Source organism: Ochotona curzoniae, unplaced genomic scaffold (genome assembly GCF_017591425.1).
Source record: "Ochotona curzoniae isolate NIBS_2020 unplaced genomic scaffold, NIBS_Ocur_1.0 contig_291, whole genome shotgun sequence".
NCBI lineage: Eukaryota > Metazoa > Chordata > Mammalia > Lagomorpha > Ochotonidae > Ochotona > Ochotona curzoniae.
In genome coordinates, this window is record NW_024465649.1 from 10,196,293 (window position 1) to 10,216,300 (window position 20,008).

General features: G+C 41.0%; 1 protein-coding gene across 1 annotated transcript in view; it reads left to right on the forward strand.

Moving 5' to 3' along the window:
* Positions 1 to 2,024: 2,024 nt before the first annotated feature.
* FYB2 (FYN binding protein 2) overlaps positions 2,025 to 20,008 on the forward strand; it is a 90,566-nt gene continuing 72,582 nt past the window's right edge. The window contains 4 exon segments of the mRNA XM_040978605.1: positions 2,025 to 2,144; positions 13,019 to 13,766; positions 16,564 to 16,725; positions 18,202 to 18,235. Coding sequence (XP_040834539.1) covers positions 2,025 to 2,144; positions 13,019 to 13,766; positions 16,564 to 16,725; positions 18,202 to 18,235 — 1,064 coding nt within the window.

Below are 20,008 nucleotides of genomic sequence, written 5' to 3' on the forward strand. Positions count from 1 at the left end.
TATGTCTTCCTTTAGCCACCAGTATCTTCATAGTCCCCTTTCTCCAATGAAAACCCACTCATATGGTAATCTCATTTCCTTAGGGAAGAATTCAGTATAAGAAATAGGCCAAATGAATTCATTGCACTGTATTTTTACTGATAACATACATGGAATTTTGGATGGCTAATTGTTTACATACTGCCTTCATTCAGTGATGCTCTGGCCTTTTGAATTGTTCAGTATAACTGATTTTCGTCATTGGCTGAAAATACAGCAATGAAAACATTTATTCCTGCCATAAAAAGGATGAAACTTATTTGAGGATACAAACTAATGAGCAATGATGATAAATTAGGATGTAATAACATCTAGCTAGAAATAAGCAGAAATCTATTCCACATTAGCTGGTGGTGGAGAAGAGAACTTTGGATGAGACTTGGAGAAATGGAGGTTACCCAGTGTTTCCTTCCCCAGTCCATAACTCTTTCAGGATCACCAGTGACCACTGAATAAAATCTTAATTCCAAAACTTGACCTCCAAGTTACTGCAGGTTCCTCCTCCAATAGATAATTCCAACTCCTATACACAGCAAGGTAGGAAAAAGCCACCTGGGATTTAATCCTGCCTCGGGTACAAATTAAGAATAGGAAGAAAGTTAATCAGAAATAGTTCTTGATATTTTATTATGTCTTTTATTGAGGCACAGGAAATGAAACATAGAAGGGAAGAAGGAGAGTTGATGTATTTCCCAGAGGGTCATTTTAGTAATTGTTCATGAAACCTATAAGGAAACTTCAAAAGGATTTTAGAAAAATTGAATTTAAAGTAAAATTTATTTGGTGTAAGTTGTGTCAAAACTAATTTATGGATTTTTAAAAATAATCTGCACTTTGCATGAAATTTTCGAAGATTTTCTCATACAGGAAAATGAAGACATGAGGGGAGTATAAGCAGAGAATAAGTATTGAACTCCATTAGGCCAGAGAATTGCTAGAGTTGGGGTATTTGAATGGGTAAAGTCAAGACAGTTGGTGTCCAAGGAGGCCAGAAAGTTGGAAAGATTATATAGGTCCTACTGGCATCAGGATGGTAATGAAGGGAAAGAGGTGAGCCTACTGCTAAAATCTTAAATAAATGCAGGAATGTGGCCAGGAATATTGCAGAAGACTTCAGTAAGACATCACAGTTATTGTTTGGCACACTCTGTGTATGAGTTGGTGTTTCTAGGAAGGGAGAAATTATCTTGAACCAGAAACGAGGAGTTAAGAAAACCCTGTATCTCGCCTCTTGGATCAGGAGATGAGTGTAGAACAAAAGTCACACACAGCATTGGGGGTTGTATCCTCAGAAGAGATACCAGTTAGAGCAAAATGTGTGTGGGATTGGGTAGCACCATGTCGTAGTACAGTAAGCCTTCATCTGTTGCACCAGCATCCCATATGAATAAAGGTTTGAATCCCAGTGGCTCCACTTCTGAACCAGCTTCCTGTTAATGGTCTTGCAAAGCAGCGGAGGACAGCCCAAGTTCTTGAGTCTCTACACCCACATGGAATGCCTAGAAGAAACTCCTGGCTACTGGTTTCAGACTGTTCCCGCTCTAGCCATTGCTGTCATTTAGTAAGTAAACCAGCAAATAGAAGATTCTCTCATCTTTCCTCTCATCTTTCAAAAGGTTTGGCTTTTAAATCAGAATACATATTTTGAAAAAAGGTGCTTAGAGGAGCTTGTTCACAGAGGAGACTGGTGATGGGGAGACTTTTTCTGATTAATGATTGAGTTCCCAGAGAGCGCAGAGGAAATGCAGGGGAGGCTGGGAAGGGGTGAAACATGAATTTTACCCTGGATGTCTGTGCAGGATAAGCTGTGTGTGATAGAACCAGTGTGGTCCCCTGATGATGATCGTTGTTATCAAGGATGTGCTGATGTTTTAGGTGAAGTCATTGATTCAATGTTGCCTACTATTTAGGATTGAAGGCCCAGTCATCTTCAGTGCTAATGTAAGGGTGTGTGATGGCAGAGGTACAGTTTTCATATTGGGATCATGGGATTCATCGGGTTGTCTGTGTCTGCAATGGGCAGTGTCCTGGCAGAAGAAGGATGCATTCTTCTGGTGGCACTGCAAGAGCTAGTCGGCATTGTAGCCCTTGACCCAAGCCTTGAAGTAGCTCCATGGAGTGAGTGAGTGAGCACTCCAAACATTAGCCCCAATTTACAAACAGGACATTTAACTTGATCAAAGTCAGATGTCTGTTATGGCTGGGACTGTTATTTGTACTTATTATGAAGATCAAAATAACTGTTTGAACTAATGGGTAATGAGAGAGTGATGATGGGGTACAATGAGTGGTTTTTATGTGTTCATAGCAGAAGTTTTTAAACTTTCTAGTCTGTCTGTTCAGAAACTCCTACAGAGTGTACAGCAGCAGTATTTCAACTGATATGGACCTGCTGCTGTTCTTAACCCCTCCTAGAGCATCTGGGTCCTGGTGCCAGGAATACAGCCTGATCCAACATTATTAAGGTTTATTGTAGTAGCATAGGTTGAACCAGAAGCGTTTTACCTGTGGAGGGTGATTCAGATGATAATTTCCATCAGCTTTCCTTTCATTCCATTTTAGTTAGGATTTCACAGCTATCACTAGTTTTCTTTCTCGACTCGATTTCTTTAATCCTGCTGCCTTTGCGCTTTGAATTTAGACTTTAGCTATGCCTCAAGACTGCTGTATTCATTTACCAAGAAAGGAGTGTGCAGATTTGTGATAAACCAAAGTCATCCATCATGCCTTTGTTTCCTCCCAAGGAAGACAATATTCAATGATTCGTAAAATTCAAAAATTAATTAACATTGCACTGAAGAAGTATGAGTTAAGAGGCAGGTATTTGGTGTAACAGCTAAGATATCTGCTGAGATGCTGCCCCTCCTATCCAAGGGCCGGGTTTTAGTTTCTGTCTGCTCGCAGTTCCAGCCTCCCCACGTGCAGGTGGTACCTCAAGCAGCTGGGCACTGTCAGTCATAAGGGAGACGGGTTGAGTTGCTTTCTCCCAGAGCCAGCTTGGCACATTCACAGCTTGTGAAAACATTTGAAAATGTTTGATCAATTCTTCCTCCCTCCTTCCTTTTTGATTCCCATCTTCCCCCTCTAAGGTCTCTCTGCCTCTCAAAAAAAAAAAAATCTTTTTTAATTTTAAAAAAAGTATCGAAACAGGAACTTCTCCTCTTAGAACCAGCTAAGGACTTTCACACACTGAGCCACTACTCATTTTCCAGTGGGGTGTGATGGATGTCAGCCGAGCAAGCCATAGCATAGAGGAAGCCAGGAGGAGTCTAGCACTTTACTATGCACTAGAAACCAGAGATCAGAGCCTGAATTTTTTCCCACTTGCAATTTCATTTTGAAGGTAAATATCATTGAATTCAATTTTAAAAATTTTGTTATTTGATTTTTTATATCACCTTATGTATTAAATAAAATCTATCTTGAAAATTCAAGATACATGGTCACAATAAACTTACAACTTAAAGATTTTAACAACTACAATGATTTTCTCATCTCAGTATAAATAGCAAAAAACTAGATGGACAAATGCAAATTCATTTCTGGAAATTTTTTATTTTTATTTCAACAGAATGATTGGAGTTACATTTTGTGGCGTGTATGTATGTGTGTGTGTGTGTGTGTGTTTAGAATCACAAATCACAATGAGATATTGCCTCACCCTAGTTACAGTGACTATTTTCCAAAACCAAAAAATAACAAATACTGGTGAGAAAGTGAAGGAAAAAGTACCCTAAAATATTGGTCAAAATGTAAACTGGAGCCCCACACACTGATTAGAATGTCAAAGTCCTTTATTACCAGCAGTGGAGAATGGACTCATGCCCGAAAGACCTCTGGCCCCTGAACAACAGTGATTATAAAGGCAAAAATATTACAAACCAGGAGGGGTTCAGGGGCACTGAGCTAATGCAGAACTATCTCAGGGATAAAAAATTATTAATCACTAACTCTGCAAGCCTTTGTTGCTATATCAGGTGAAACTCATTTTTCTCCCAGTCATGCTTGAATAGCCTAGCCAGGGGTTTGAGTGTTCTTGTCAAGCAGGAAGTGGCTTTCTCTACCAGGTTAGTCTCACAGGTCGGAGATGAAGCTCCTACGATGGGAATTTCACCTGCGATGAAACCCAGCTCAACATGGAGTCCCTCACGTCAGGCCTGTCATTTCTGTACAACCATAATGGAGGACAACATAATGATTCCTCAAAAAACTTAAAACAGATCTTCCTTGTGACTCAGCCATCCAAATATTAGGAATATGCCGAAAGGAAATAAGGACATGGGAGAGTTACTTATACCCCTCAATTTTATACCACTTCAATTCACAATAGGTAAGACATGGAAGCATACTAGATGTCCATCAGCTGCATACTAGATGAAGAGTATGTTGTATATATGTATGTAAACACACACATAAACAGAGAGAGAGAGAGAGAGAGAAAGAGAGAGAAGGAGAGAGACACGATGGAATAAGACATAATGAAAGAATGAATTCCTGCCTTTCATAATGAAATGAATGAAACAGGAGATCATTATAATTTAGTAAATTAAGCCAGACCCCAAAAGACAAATATCACATGTTTTTTTAAATTTGTAATATACAGAGGGAATATATTTTAATATATATAAATGAAATTAGCATCATTGCACTTAATTAACATTTATAGTTGTTGCCTATAATCTTTCTGAACAATGGTCTTTCTACTTCTTACTTGTTGAAAGTTTTTTATGGAGCATTAAGCCCTTGATCATAAAATAAATTAAAAATATATTATCACAAAAATTAAAAGGAAGAGCTGGTGTTATGGAGTAGCTGACTAAGTACCTCCTGCAATACCAACATTCCACAAGGGCTGCTCCACTTTTGATCCAACTCTGTTAAGTGCCCTGGAAAGCAGCAGAAGATGCCTAAGTGCTGGGCAGATGCAGGAGAATCTCCTGGCTTCAGGCTGGCCCAGCATGGCTGTGTGGCCATCTGGGGAGTGAACCAGCAGAACAAGAAATCTCGCTGTGTGTCTGTCTCTCCCTGGCTCTCTGTAACTCTCTCAAATAAACATACCACTGAAAATTAAAACTGAAAAGAAATGGCATGGAGAGAAAGAGGAAGGAAAGTACCATTATATTCTTGGATTCTATTTATGAACTACATAAAGCTGTTCTCTTTAAATTAATAAAAAATGTAAATCAAATTTAAAGAATAGTTTTAAAAAATGTAATTTATTCTAAAGGTAGAATAGTTGAGGAAGAGGTAGAGGGAAGGAGGAAGGGATGAAGTCACAGAACGAGTGGGGGTGAGAGAGACAGAAAGTCAATCACTGTGGGCCCAGCGCCATGGCCTAGTGGCTAAGGTCCTCACCTTGAATGTGCCGGGATCCCTCATGGGCACCGGTTCTAATCCTGGCAGCTCCACTTCACATCCAGTTCCCTGCTTGTGGCCTTGGAAAGCAGTTGAGTACAGCCCAATGCTTTGGGATCCTGCACCAGAGTGGGAAACCTGGAAGGAAGTTCTTGGTTCACGGCTTCGGATCAGCACAGCACTGTCCGTTGTGCTCACTTAAGGAGTGGATCATTGGGTGGAAGATCTTCCTCTCTGTATATTTGACTTTGTAATAAAAATAAATAAATCTTAAAAAAAAAAAAAGAAAGTCAATCTCTGGCATCTCTTTGGTTTGCTCCCCCAAAAGGCCACCCCAGCCGATTCTGCATCAGGCAGAAGCCAAGAACAAAGAACTCCATTCTAGTTGTTCATGTGGGCGACAGGAGCACAATTCATGGGATTGTTGTGCTGCTTTCCCAAGTACGCTATCGGGAAGCTAGATCGGAAGCACAACAGTCAGAATTTGAACTGGCACTATGACATGAAGGCCAGCATTGCAAGTGATGGCTTAACCCACTGTATTGTAATGTTGTCTCTTCTTATAAAATTTCTAAAATAACTGAGACATCCACAAAATGTGCTATGAAGTAGCAGAAGAGTCATAAAGTAGAGCTAAATTTGTACATAAGATTTATTAATAGAATAGTTAAAAAGCATTCCTGAAGTTACAAAGGCTTGGATGAAAATTCCAATACCACTTCCAAACATGTAAACTGGAGAAAAGGACTTACCTTCTGTTTCTCTGTTAACCTCTAGCCCACCTGTAAAGTGAAATGGTAACATCATCTTCCTAGTAAGGTTAATGTGGGAGTTAGTTAACATAGCAGGGTAAGAGCTGGTGAAATGGATGAGGAGAATAGAAATAATACAATTATCAATTCTCTGAAATCAGCAGAGAAAAATGCACCTTCTGAGAAGCTAATAAAACAACATTTATGTTCATATGATCAGCCATTAGCTTGTCACTTAAAAAAATGTTAGCTCAAAAAGTTTCTGGCCCTGCAAAGCAAATGTTTGGGCCGGAGGAGTACAGGACAGAATTCGGGCTTTGAACCAGATTACTTAGGTTCCACCCTTTGGTGCTGTGATCTTGGATGAGACTTAGGTATCCGTGCCTCAATATCCTTGTGTGTATGCTGGGTATATACTGGGTTTAAACACGCAGGAAATGCTAAACCAGTGCCTGGTATGTAATGATATCATGTAGGTATTGGCCTATGTTTGTTACTATTCACTATACACATAAAACAAAAAGGAGAGAAATCTGTTGAGTCTTTTTAAAATTACTATTCTATTAATCCATTCATATGAAATCCCATCATGTGAAAGGAGGACCATACCTAAAGAACAGAGTTCCAGCTTGTACCTGCTCCCTGTTCTTTTGACACAGGATTGCCTTTGTTTTTCCAGATTAGTTCCTGCTGCCTCCTTGGTTTCCATATCAAAAAGATAAACCCCTCTGTTTAGCAGACACCATTTTTTTTTTTATCTTGGGTTGTTTCCACAATATCTCTGTGACTGTTTTGGCCTGTGCTGCCTAGATGAAGCAACTGAAGCTTGCCCAGTCCGGATCAGAAGTGTCCAGGCTGAATTCCAGGACTATTTTCAGGACTGTCTTCTGACATCTTAGTGATTAATTCAATGGTTTATTTCTATGGGCATTTTAAACTACCTTAACAAATATGCAAGGGAAGTTCTGCAGTAAGTCTCATATGTTACATAAATCTGCTGGCATTTGTAATTTCACTATTCATTTATTCACTGTACATTTTGTGAGCCTTTGAGCTAACAGTGGTGACAGCAGGATAAATAACATATTGTCCCTGTCTCTTAGAGGTCCTGAAAGTCTCATGTACCCAGGAGTCATGTTTTTGCCAAATTTGTTCTGAGCACCCAAAGTGCACCAAGTCTACTTCCAGACACTGACACTAAGCAGTGAACAAATACTGGAATATGAACAGAGCACCTGTCAGAAGAGTTCCTTCTTCAATTGAAGGAGATCTGCAATATGCTGGGTTTTAACAAGTGCTATAAAGAAAAGCTAGTTAGAATGGGTGTAGCAGGGGTTTTTTTGGTGCCAAATCTATTGCCACTTTGAATAAAAAGATTTATTCTAGGTTATTCTGGAAATTTCCAAGACTGGAGAGCTACTTGTATGTTATCGGCCAAGGAAGAAGTTCAGTATCCACAGGAGATTATTCTGATGGGAACACCTTGTTTGTGTTCTCCACTGCATAGCATGGGAAATTCTACTATTGCTGTTCCCTAAAAGAAGCTCTCCTCCCTCAACAATGTTTGCATTCCTATGTCTCTGTGTCTCCCGGGAGCACCTCTGCATGGCAGGATTCCACCTGAAAGAGCACCTGGCAGATATAGTTCCGAGTGTTCCTGGCTCTATGTGGAGGGACCGTTTGCTCAGAAGGGTTAATGAGCCAGTCAGGACACAAGAAGGTGTAAGAGTGGAGGGGACTGGTTAGAAATTGTATGTAGCTAAATAGGGGTACGCTCATCAGTAGCTTGTGCCACTCTGAACACCAGGCTTGAGTACCCTCAGAAGCCTACTTTCTTCAACTTTGCCTTCTAACATTGGGATTTCAGTAATGAGGAATTTCTTGGCCTTGGCCTAGTGGCCTAGTAACTCCTTGCCTTGTGTGCACTGGGATCCCATATAGGCACTGGTTCATGTCTCAGGTGCTCCACTTTTCATTCAGCTTCCTGCTTGTGGCCTGGGAAAGCAGTAGATGATGGCTCAAAACCTTGGGACCCTGCACCCACATGGGAGACCCAGAAGAGACTTCTGGCTCCTGGCTTCAAATTGACTCAGCTCCGGCTGTCACAGCCACTTTGGAAGTAAAGCAGCAGACAAAAGATATTTCTGTCTCTCCTTCCTGTAAACCTACCTTTCCAATAAAATAAATAAATGTTCAGAAATGATAAATTTCTTAGTTCTTCCCCTGTGTGAGTTGCCATTTCCCATCGTCACACTTTGTCTATTTATGCTGTTATCTCTGGACTTCCTTGTCTGCGACCCTTTGCTTGGCTGCTTGCTTTAACTGAGATGTCTTCTATAGAAGGTCTTTGTGTCTCCAGATTACACCATGACTTCTTTTTTAAGCATCCGTAACAAACCATGTTAGTATATATTTATTTTTTTTAAAGATTTATTTTTATTATGTTTTTATTGGAAAGGCGGATATACAGAGAGGAGAGACAGGAAGATCTTCACTCCCCAAGTGAGCGCAACGGCCGATACTATGCCGATCCGAAGCCAGGAGCCTCTTCTGGGTCTCCTACGCGGGCGGGCGCAGGGTCCCAAAGCTTTGGGCTGTCCTCCACTGCTTTCCCGGGCCACAGGCAGGGAGCTGGAAGGGAAGCGGGGCTGCTAGGATAGAACCGGCGCCCATATGGGATCCCGGGCGTGCAAGGCGAGGACCTCAACCACTTGCGCTACCGCGCCGGGCCCCATGTTAGTATATATTTAAATAATCCTTCTGTTTCATAAAAATGATCAATTTCTGTTTCTTTTATTCTGTGAATTCCAACAAATCAGGGACTTCTTTGACTTTGTAACCCTATTTCATTGCACACAGTAGGCCACTAATAAATATCTGGAAGTGATGAATGTTGGATTTTGGCAAGCAGTAATTTGATAGTTTCTAGGTAGAAAAATTGTGACAATAAACTGAGGTGGGAAACCTGCACTTCCCTCAAGCAGACACCAGAGACTGAGTGAAGGATTAGGAACAATTTCTTCACTAGCAGACTCAGGAGTCATCGCCTGAAAGGCTGAGCCCTGGCTTAGGAGACTTACAGGCACAGCTGAAACGCTAAGGTGGTAATTGCAAATAAGATATGAGGAAGATAGGAATGCAGTGGCAACAGCATGAAAGGGCCACCTCTGATGATGATGAAATTGAAGTTCCATAGGATTTGAAGACAGACTGTGGTTCCAGAAGAGGAGAGCAGGGTTTTATCCTGGAGCCCCCTTGGCTACCTCCCAACGCATCCTCTTGCACTTTGTCTCGTACCCTGTAGCCTGAACTCCCACTATGTGGGGGCTAGTTTAAAAATACATCATACCAATTTCCTATCAAAAGCACAGAAAACAAAATCTACAGGTTAGTATTAGAAGAGCCCTTGGAGACCATTCAGGCTAAACTCTAATTTGGTACATAAATGAACCCAGAGGAAGGCATTATGTATCTGCTGTAGCTCTGGAAATCAGTTGTAGGCACCCAGTCACCATTGCGTGATTGCTTTGTGAGATGTAGCATCTGTCTCTAGTATTTCCTTGCGTATTTGCTTGACTTACATCTCCCTTAATGTAAGAATGTGATTTATAAGATCAGAACTCCGGGACTGGGTCAGCCCCCTGCGCTGCTTCCGCAGCCACCGTGGCGCAGCTGGACCCCAGATCCCTTCTCTGCTGCTGGGCTGGTGGGTGGCCTTGCTGCCTGTGTGGCCAAGAGCTCTCCTGGTCCATCACTGGGCATGTGCCCACCATTGCCCTCCAGTCCAGTGGCATTCCTGGCACGACTATGCACAAACAATGCAATGTCCAGGCCTCGTTGCCTGGTGGCCATGCATGGCCTGTCTGCACGTGTCCACGTGTTATTTATGGTGTGACCCCATAGAGAGCTAGAGACAGATGCTACATCTCACAAAGCAATCATGCAATGGCCCATGGGGCTATTTATTGTTTAATTTATTCTTGGGGCTGCTTCTTCAAGTAGCCTGCCTCCTCCATGCCCCTGGGGGTGGCTGTCCTGTCCCCCAGCCCACAGTGGCTAATTTAAGGGAGAGGTGACTCTGCACCTTGGGGTGCTCTGTGCCCCCTGGGGTGGGTGGAGGTGGGTGTTAAATTATTGACCTGTGCAGTTGGCTTGTTGGCTCTGAAGGTGGGACTGGGGGGAGTCAGAGTCTCAAGCCTTTAATTTATTTCAGCGGCCATGCTTGCGACCCCCGCGTGTGGACATCAAGACCAGGGGCTCAGTTGCAAGTGGGAGATGTCTAAGGTGCTATTTTTTATACAATTTATTAAAGAGTTTTATAAATTAAAAAAAAATCAGAACTCAACACTGTAAAAAGGAGTTTTGCCTAGAAAACATAGACTTGACATGTAGTGAAAGAGGAATAAGCTGTGTTGAATTAGATTTACTTCCTCTTGATGTGTATACTCTGCTTAATTAATCTTACAGAGACTAAAACCTATAAAGCAATAACTTTGGAATTTATGTGGTTTCAGATAATAAGATTTAGAGAGAATCATTACATTTCTTTAAATATATCAACCACTGACCAATTCACAATCATTGTGATGGCCATTGTAAAAAACTAAATGTGAAGGAGGATGTGGTGACATTGGAACCCATGTGCATCGAGTAGTAAAAATGCAAAATGATAGTTGCCATGGAAAACTGTATGAAATTTTCTCAAAGCACTAAAAATAGAATTACCATAGGATCTAGCAATTCTATTTCTTGGAACAAGCTCAAATGAATTGAAATCAGGGTGTCGGGGTATTTGCACACCTCTATTCCTAGAAGCATCATTCAAAACAGTTAAAATGTAGAAGCAACCCAACTGTCCATCAACAGATGAATGCATAAGCAGAATGTGTTAGCTACCTACAATGCATATTATGCAGCTTTAAAGAGGAAGGCATTCTAACACTGCTGTAATGGGGATAAACCTGTGGCCTTTCTGCTGAGCGGAACAAGCCAGTCACAAGACAAACGCTGCATGGCACTGCTTACATAGAGTCCCTAGAGTAGCAAAATTCTAAGAGACATATGGTTATAAGCGGTTTTCTTTTGTAAAAGGAGAAGAGTTCTGGAGTTGATTATTCAACATTACGAATCTACATTACTACTGAATTATACATTCAAAATGGTTATAATAAAATGTTTTGTTGTGTGAGTTTTACAGCAATTAAAAATTTGAGGGGCCCACATCTGCTGTTTCATTGATTCTGAAGGAGCTCTGACCTACCGTGAGAAGTGTAAGTTAGGAAACATAGTTTAGAAGTGCAGAAGATCACCCAAAGCATCTGACTAGACAACAGCTAAACTGGGTTTTTGGATTTCACACCCACATCTCCATGCCCTATGCTGACTTCCACCACACAGGAAGAAACAAGCCTCGTTGGATTATCTGTTGGTTAAAGCATAAGCAATTTGTGGGGTGAGCTGCAGATGTATACTGTGTGTGTGTGTGTGTGTGTGTGTGTGTGTGTGTGTGAGAGAGAGAGAGAGAGAAAGAGAGAGAGAGCTCCCAGACACCTGGCTCATGCTTCCTATCCAAGTCCCTTCCCTACCTAAGCCTCAGCGTTCAGCTGTGGGTCAACTATAAACAATGAGAAAAGGTCACTCTACATTCTTTCAGCCGGTAGATTTAGAAACCAATCTCATGGAGATAGTCTGTGCGTAAGAAATTAAAATATGTCACATGACTAGGACAGAACTGAGCTTCTCACTTTTTTGAAATAATGCTGTTAGATGTCTTCTCACCTTCTGTGTGAGAAGTTCTTACAAAACGAAGGGAGCTCTAGTGGCAGAAAAGAGAAAAGCACAGAAACAGTTCTGAATGGTAGTGTGGCCTCCATTTGCCTGGCTGGACCACCAACCACATTATTGTGCAGTGCTGGGTGCATCCTTTCCGCAGCCTGAAGGCTTGAGGTGCCATTCTAACTTTCACGTACTGGGCTTCAGGTCAATTTAAAAGGATCTAATTTCTCAAGGGGAGCTAAAAAGGCAAGAGTATCATCTAGTACCTTGTAGCCTGTATTTATCATGAACCATCTATGTGTCAGGCAATATGATTGCTACATTCTATGCAGTTACCCTAATGCAGCCACCCTCAGATCTTGGCAGCTTATTTTTGTGATACAACTGCACTTAGAGGTGCAATGAGGTTTCCCAGTGTTTGTTTAGATAATACAGCACTTGCAGTTTGAACATGGGACTACCTAGCTTGTTTGTCTGCTTGCTTTTCTCCATTTCAGAATGTTTTGTTCAACTGCCCAAGATAGGGAGTGCCCAGAGAAACACCACGGGAACAGGAAGACACTAGCTCTGCCTGTCAAACCCAATGCTGGTCTTGAGGAAGAGGCAGGCTCGCAGTGTAAGAAAGGAGTTAACAAGTCTATTCCATCTTAAATCTAGTCCATCTTATGGAATAAGAATACATAACCAAAATGAGAATGCTGGATAGTACAAGTTTTCCAGCAAAGTTTTAAATGCCCCTGTTTGATCAATATGTAGTGATATTGGCTACCATCTTCTGAGCTAACTGTCCCCACCTTTTTGAAGTGTCCTTTATGAAGCTTGGTAAAGCCATCAAAATTTTTTGTCATTGGGTTTCTCAGCAACTGTTGAGGATATGTGTAAGTGTTCTGTGTATGTTGTGAGAAAATTCAGTATATTTGCAGTATTTCAAAGAGGAGTGATTTGCTTTTATTCCACTTCACACACACAAGAGCATTAAGACTAAGACTGCCCAATGGGTTAGCAATTGCATTACACTAACCCCTTAACACATTTTGTGGAGTCAACTTTTTTTCCCCCTGGAATAATGAAATACTCATTTTCCTTTCATTTTTTAGGAAAGAATAAGCAACTTCAAGGAACTTCAGGCCAAATTTCAAAATTTTGATGCTCCATCTCTGCTGAGACCTACTCAATTCCCAGCAGGTATTTCTCAAAAGAATAAAAGAAGTACACAGGCAACTCAGATCTTGACTAATGGAAATCTCTTCTTAGACAACCACAAAGAACGGTCACCGTCTAATTCCAGTGGGGATTCCCAGACTCTCAAACCCCAACAAATTATGTTAACCAAGATGAGTGAAATTCCGAAGGATGTGAATAACCCAGAACCTCAGAGAAAGTGTACGATGTTTTCAGCAGGAAACTCCCAGAAGGTTTCTCTGCTGTTAGATTTGGAAAAACCGAGTGCTGGTTTAACTGATGAGAAGAAAGCAATGGTGGCCAGTAGCTTCAGAAATAAACTCTGGAACTGGGAGAAGGTTTCATCACAGAGTAGTGAGATGGCAACCCCTTTTCCTCGTTCCAATTGTGGAAGTAAAGCCTTTTATGCAGCAAGACAAAAAGCCATGGAACTTACTCCAAAGGAACCCAAGATAAGGGTGAAAACAAAAGGACCTCATGTTCTCCACTCCCAGAAGCATTTGATAACCCAGACAGAAACACCTGCTGACTTTGGAGAACCTTCTTTATCGCTTCCTCAAGCTGGCAGGAAGAGCCAGGAAAATCCCAGTTCTCCAAGGAGCCTGGAGAACACTACCACCTGTCCATCTGTTTATGAGTATGAGCTTGCTAGTCAGGCCCCAGGTAAAACATGGAAGCCCTGGGGTCACTGGAGGAATGTACTTTTCCGATTTAAAGTTTGTTTACTTGGGTGGGCATATTTGTGATGCCAGTGATGTTTGCTCCCAAATCTAGCGTGGAATTTTAGGTGTATCTGCTAAATTTTAATTGTGGACTTGGTTAATGTGATGAACCTTCCATAATTACATTGTAAGACAGTTTGGTTAATCTTGGTTTGAATCTTATCTGTGCTTCATCCAAACTACATGAACTTGGACAGTGTATATAAATTCTTAAAGCTTCCACTGTTCTCCAGGAAATCAGATATATTCAATCTCCTCAATCTTAATTCAACAGCACAACTATTCTCCCAGTTTATCATATCAAAAAGTAGGAACCATGCTCTTTTCTTCCCCCTAACTCATTCTTTGCATGTAATCCCTCAGCAAGATCCTGGTTCTACTACCAATTTCTCAACATCATCCACTTCCTACTGTTCTTTTCCACACCAACATCTCTCATTTGGACATGTCCAGTAGACCAATTAGTATCTCTGCTCCCACATTCTTATCTAATTATGTTCCATTTTCCCAACAGGTAGACTGGTCTTCTCAACCTTAAATCAGATCTCATCCTTGTCTTTCTCAAAGTCAACTTCAATATTCTTATAAGTTTCATGCAAACTTAGCCTGGCCTAATTCTCTTGCCCTCAATCTATCACAACAAAACTCTATAATTCCTTAACTATACCATGTTGGATTTACTCTAAAGCTTTGTACATTTTCATCCTTCCTGAAACACTTCTCTTCCAGGTCTTTGGCATCTTATTGTATTCATCAAAGTCTCTGCATAGGTGTCACATGCTTAATGCATCTTGTTGAGTAATCCCTACTCCCCTCTCATTTCTATCTTCTTATATTGCTTTGATCTTTTTTCATATCACATATCTCTACCTAGTATATTGGTATGTGTTTTTATTTGCCTTACTAAAGTATAAGTTATAAGAGGATAAAACCTGTTCCTTTTTACTATCATATCATTTGCACCAAGGGAAGCAAGTCTAGATAGAGTAAGCTCACAAAATATGTTTTGATTGAATCAATGGATGGATTGGAATCTCATCTATAATTTTTCTTTGTACCTAAAAAAGAACATAAGATACATATAAGATCTGCATAGCCCTTCATACCACTGTCTTTAAATTATCTCCTACCTCTACTTGTTAGTACATTTACTCATAGTCAATGCACCAGGTTTCTTGCTATTCAGACTTTGTCAGGCCTCACGACTTTACACTCACTATTTCTTCATGGAAATGCATTTTTTTGGCTATATCTAAGATCAAATGACATTTTCTAAGAGCAGCCTTTACAAACATCAACAGTTTACACTCCTTGACAAAACCAATAAATCTCTGTCATGGTCTTATTAATTTGTTAACTTGTTTATCACTCATATCCTCTCACTAGAATGAAAATTCTTGAAAGGAAGAACTGTGCCTGTTCTTATTCTTGAGTTTATCCCCAGTTCCTAGAGCAATGCCTGGAATAATAATTAGTTATAGATGAAGGGATGGTAAGGAAGGAAAAAAATGACAGGGAAGAAAGAGGAATGGGAAAGAGCTAAGAAGGACAGATTGTTACCAGATAGACTATTCAAATATTCCATGTGAGCCTTTTCACACCAAAACTGGTAAAACCTGGGAGCCCAATTAGTAGTGATGGTTCACTTTCATGTGCTTCTGTGTAGTTTGTTAAAACTGACGCTTATATCATTGTGACTTCTAGTTATAGCCTAAAAGATTAGGAGGAATTTTGGCCCCAAATTTATGGGTATAGAGCTGACTGGGCAGGAAAGAAGCTGCCCGCTACCTTAGCCCCAGCTCATAGTGACAGTATAAGGACAGTTCACAGAGACATGTCTACTTCTAAAGTTTTAGTATGGAGGGCCCATGAAGCCACCTACTGTATTATATAAATTAAAAAAATAAAACACTTGGGTCATATCATATTATGTGGTATTTTCAGAGTAATAAATATTATTTTTATATATGACAATGGAATTTCTATTGAAGTTACATTTATGAGCACAGAAGGAGAAAACTTGAAAAATTGAGACCTAAGGCACAAAATTCACAGTTGTCCAGCATTTACTCATTCTTGAATTATCTATGTGCTCTGGAATCAGATGTGAATTCTTTTTCCTTTGTTCAGTTCCCATGTTATCTGCAGGTCATACATGTTTTAAAATTCTTTGGGCAATTAGTCATAGTCCATCTTCTATGCTTAAGGCTCAGAGATCAGTTATACACAGTCCCTGGCCATATACATTGGGAAGCTAGATCAGTTTCTCCAATTTGCCACAATACAGATGTGAAAATTTTAAGAATGTGCAATAGAAAGACCAGATGAGGAATGCTTAATTCTGGCCTTGATTTACTGGAACACAGCCTTGAGTGAATGAGCCCTCCCCCCCCCAAAAAAAAAGGAATAGCGTTCTTGAATCAAGAATGGCATGAACCAAGTCTTGAAGCTATGGAAGCTTTTTCAGGCTAAGAAATTGGGGCTGAGGATCAGGGAAGTGGGATGTTACATGTTAGCATGAAGGTATCATTCTAAGAAAGTCCCAGGCAACAGGCAACAGGAAGAGGGATATGAGGGATATGAGCTATGAGCGTGTCTGTGTCTGGATCAGGGAGCTCTGATTGCTGGTTGAAGAAGAGTGTGAAGGGGAATGAGACTAGTAGTGCAAGAAAACCAGTTCCTCTCAATTTGCTGGGAATGGAGGTAGTAATCACATTTTTTTTTCTGTCTGTGTTCAGAAAAACAGGCAAATGTCAGGCATCATCGACTGCCCCCCAAAAAGCCGCTGCCTTCTATGGAATCCCTGGGTCCTCCTCCCGCAAAGCCTCCGAAGCCCCCTGTGGTGAGCCTTTTGCCTTTCCAGAGGCAGGCAGCAGCTCTTTCCAAGATCCCAGCTGAAGGTAAGGGAAATGCATCGCTCAACGTGCCTGCATCCCCCAGGTCCCTTGCTTTCTGCCTGGACTCCCAGGTGAGTCTTCTAGAGCACTCAGTGTCCATCACTGCTTGTCTCACGCAGAGGCCATGGCAGCTGGCTCATGAAATGACAAACCTGCGGGGAAGGGCTCCTTATCACTCCTGGGCCAGCCAGCTTCCCCCAGGAATGCTGCGTTTGATCACTGGGAATCTGTCCAAGAGGAAGAAAAGATCAAATCACTGAGCAGGGAGGCCATGAGCTTTTATGTTTCCTGTAAAACCTGTGCACTTAACACGATCCAGGCAGGAGAAGGAAGGGCAGGCTGAAAAGGGAAAAGGTCAATATGAACTTGACCTAAGATTCTTCCAGGGCTGACCTCATGCCTCCCCTGTCTGCCTTCAGTAATGAGTTGAAATCCCCTGCCCATGATCTCTCTGGTCCTTTCCAGGAACTGAAGCATTTGGGGAAGCCATTTGCTATTGCATTTTTTTCCTTTTGTGCTGTTTAAACACCTTTCTATCCCTCACTGCTCCTGTTGCAGTCTGATCTTGTTGATATCCTAAATGTCTTTGCTGATGTTCACACTAACGAAATATGAGGTGAACACATACTTTGGGGTGCTATGTAGCACTGTACTAAGCAGTGTGACTGTGACTATCAGTGCCAGCAGATGGTACACTGAGAGAGCTAAAGCAATCTTTGATTGTTCATTCAACTGTTTCAGGAAACCTTGTGGTTGAATTTCTCCTACTCAGTGATTCTTAAGCTTGAACATGCTTTAGACCTACCTAGAAGAGTGATTAAAATACAAATCATTGAGTCATAGTCTCAGAGTCTCTGACTTAGTTGAAATGGGCTGGAAGCCAACAATTTTTCCTTTTAACTAACTGCAGGGGATGCTGCTGTTGATAGTGCCTGAACCACAACTTGGGGACTATGGTTACAAGTTCTTATCTTGAAAGAACACTCTACAGAGGCAGAGCTCTTTTAAGTATAGCTGATAATGTAGCCACCTTCATATCAGAGAATTCTAAGTCCCATTTTTACCAATATTAAATAATTCAGGATTCAAACCACCCCTGTGAAAGAGAATTGGTTATTAGAGAACATAGCACAAAGGTTTTTTGTAATAAAATGAGCTTTTGCAGATCCTAGCTCTCCAACTCTCCAGGTATTTAAGTTTGGGCATTTTGTTTGCAGAACAACTAAGGTAACAGTCCTTAGGGTGGTCAAAGTGTAATGCAAGAGATTCTATCCACAAATAACCTCCATAAAGCATGGGCAAGTGGAATGAGCAGGAACTGGCAGGTACCAGTATGGCATGGTTGAAATACAGAAGCCAGGGCACATGGAAGCTGTCCTCCCACACTTGTCTCAGGGTCTCAGTCATCCCATATTCATCATTTGCTTTAGCCAGCCTGCTGCCAATGCCCCCTGTTTACTCTGTCTCTTGTTTTTACAGTGGCTGTGAAAGAAGGCTCCCTGCCTCCAGAGAGGTGAGTGCACGTTGCTTCATTGTGTAGGAAAGTAGCTCATCAACCAGCGTACTTAATCTGCTCAAGATCAGGCAGTCATTACAAGCCAGGTGCATCTCTCTTGTGTAGGTGCTCACAGGACGAATATTTCATAAGCAACAAATTGTAACTTTTGTTTAAATGAAAGATAAACAACTTGCATTTAACAGCTGGGAGGAATTAGTTCATAAGGATAGTCCTCTAAGGTACACTTTCATTTTTACTATGTAGTTAGTTTCACAAAGTTGGAACATCAGTTTCCTTAGTCACTGATCGAATTAAAGGCTAAAAATGTTCTGAACATCTGTGATGTTAAGATTTGACAGTTGGATTAAGGATATCCCAGTTTTGATGAATTCATTCTAAGAATTTTTCCATGAAAGGATAATTTCATTAATTCATTCAACCAAATAATATATTCACTGAGCCCTGCTACTTTAAATGGATTTCCTCATTTGGTGGCCTCACAAAGATTTTGAAGTTGTTGCTTCTGACCTTCTCAGCTTGACATTTGAACTCAAAGTTTTCTACTCTCCAAGCCATGATCCCATTCTAGACATGCCCGAACTCTTTTGAGTCTATGGTCTATGTATGGTCTGACTCACAAAGATGTTCTTATCCTCAAGAAGGGTAGTTTTAGAAAGAGATCAAAGCTCACAAATAATCATGTTACTGGTTCACTTATCAAATGTTTATCATAGTAAAGTCTGTTGACTTTTGTAATAAAAGAAGGTTCAAGACTCGGAGGTTGCATTCATGAGGAAGTACTTCTTTGAATGATTAGGGAAGTCTTTAACAGAGCATCTGTTTTCTTTGGCTGCATTCATGCAACTTGAGGAACAACAGCAAGAAGTCAACAGTGTGTGATTGGAGTTTGAGGGATACAGCTGTGGGGCTGGCGTCTCCTAAGCTTGCTCATATGTTTGTAGTCATCTATGGACCATCTAGACAGTTATCGTAAAGTGGAATGTGGCAGCTCATTTATCCAGGGCTTAACTTGCAGTTAGCTGATCTAGGATTGCCTTGGTTTGAAATGACTTGCATCATTCTCTCATCCTCCAGCAAGGCAACCCAGGAATGTTTTTCTAGCAGTCACAGAAGGCAAAAAGAGACAAGTTTAATTGCAGAAGCACCTTTCAAATTTTTAGTGTTACATTTGCTAATGTCCTATTTGCCAAGCCTATGGGAGTGGAGAACTCTGAACTTTACTATGGTAAGGAGCAGGGAGCCAGGATGGGGTAAAGTTTAGGGACACTGATAACACATCACTAAAGAGGGGACATTTAAAACAAGTATTAAAGATGAATGTTTGCTGGATCTCATGGGATGGCATGAGAAAAGCACCAAAAGCAGAGTGGAGAAGTGTGAAGAAACATGCCTCATTTGTGGAAGTCAATTGTGAAGTAGAGTAGGAATGTAGAAAGTACAGGAATGAAATGGTGAGAGTAAATGAAAATGACATCAGAGTATCTTTTGCCCCAAGGAGTTGGTGATACACTGTTGTTCAGCAAGAAGCGGCATGATGCTAGACATAATTCATGTACTCCCATAACTTCTAGTACAACAGTCTGTTTGAAAGTAAAATGACAGCACTTGGTAGGTGACTGGGGGCATATTTTGTATAAATATGTGACTGAAAGAAAAGAACATATAGCCGGGGCAGGTAAAGGTCTGCGATGCTTACTGGAAGAGTATAGACTTCAGTGTGAACATCAGAGTGGAAAATGTATGTATGTCTGCTGAACTCTGACTCAG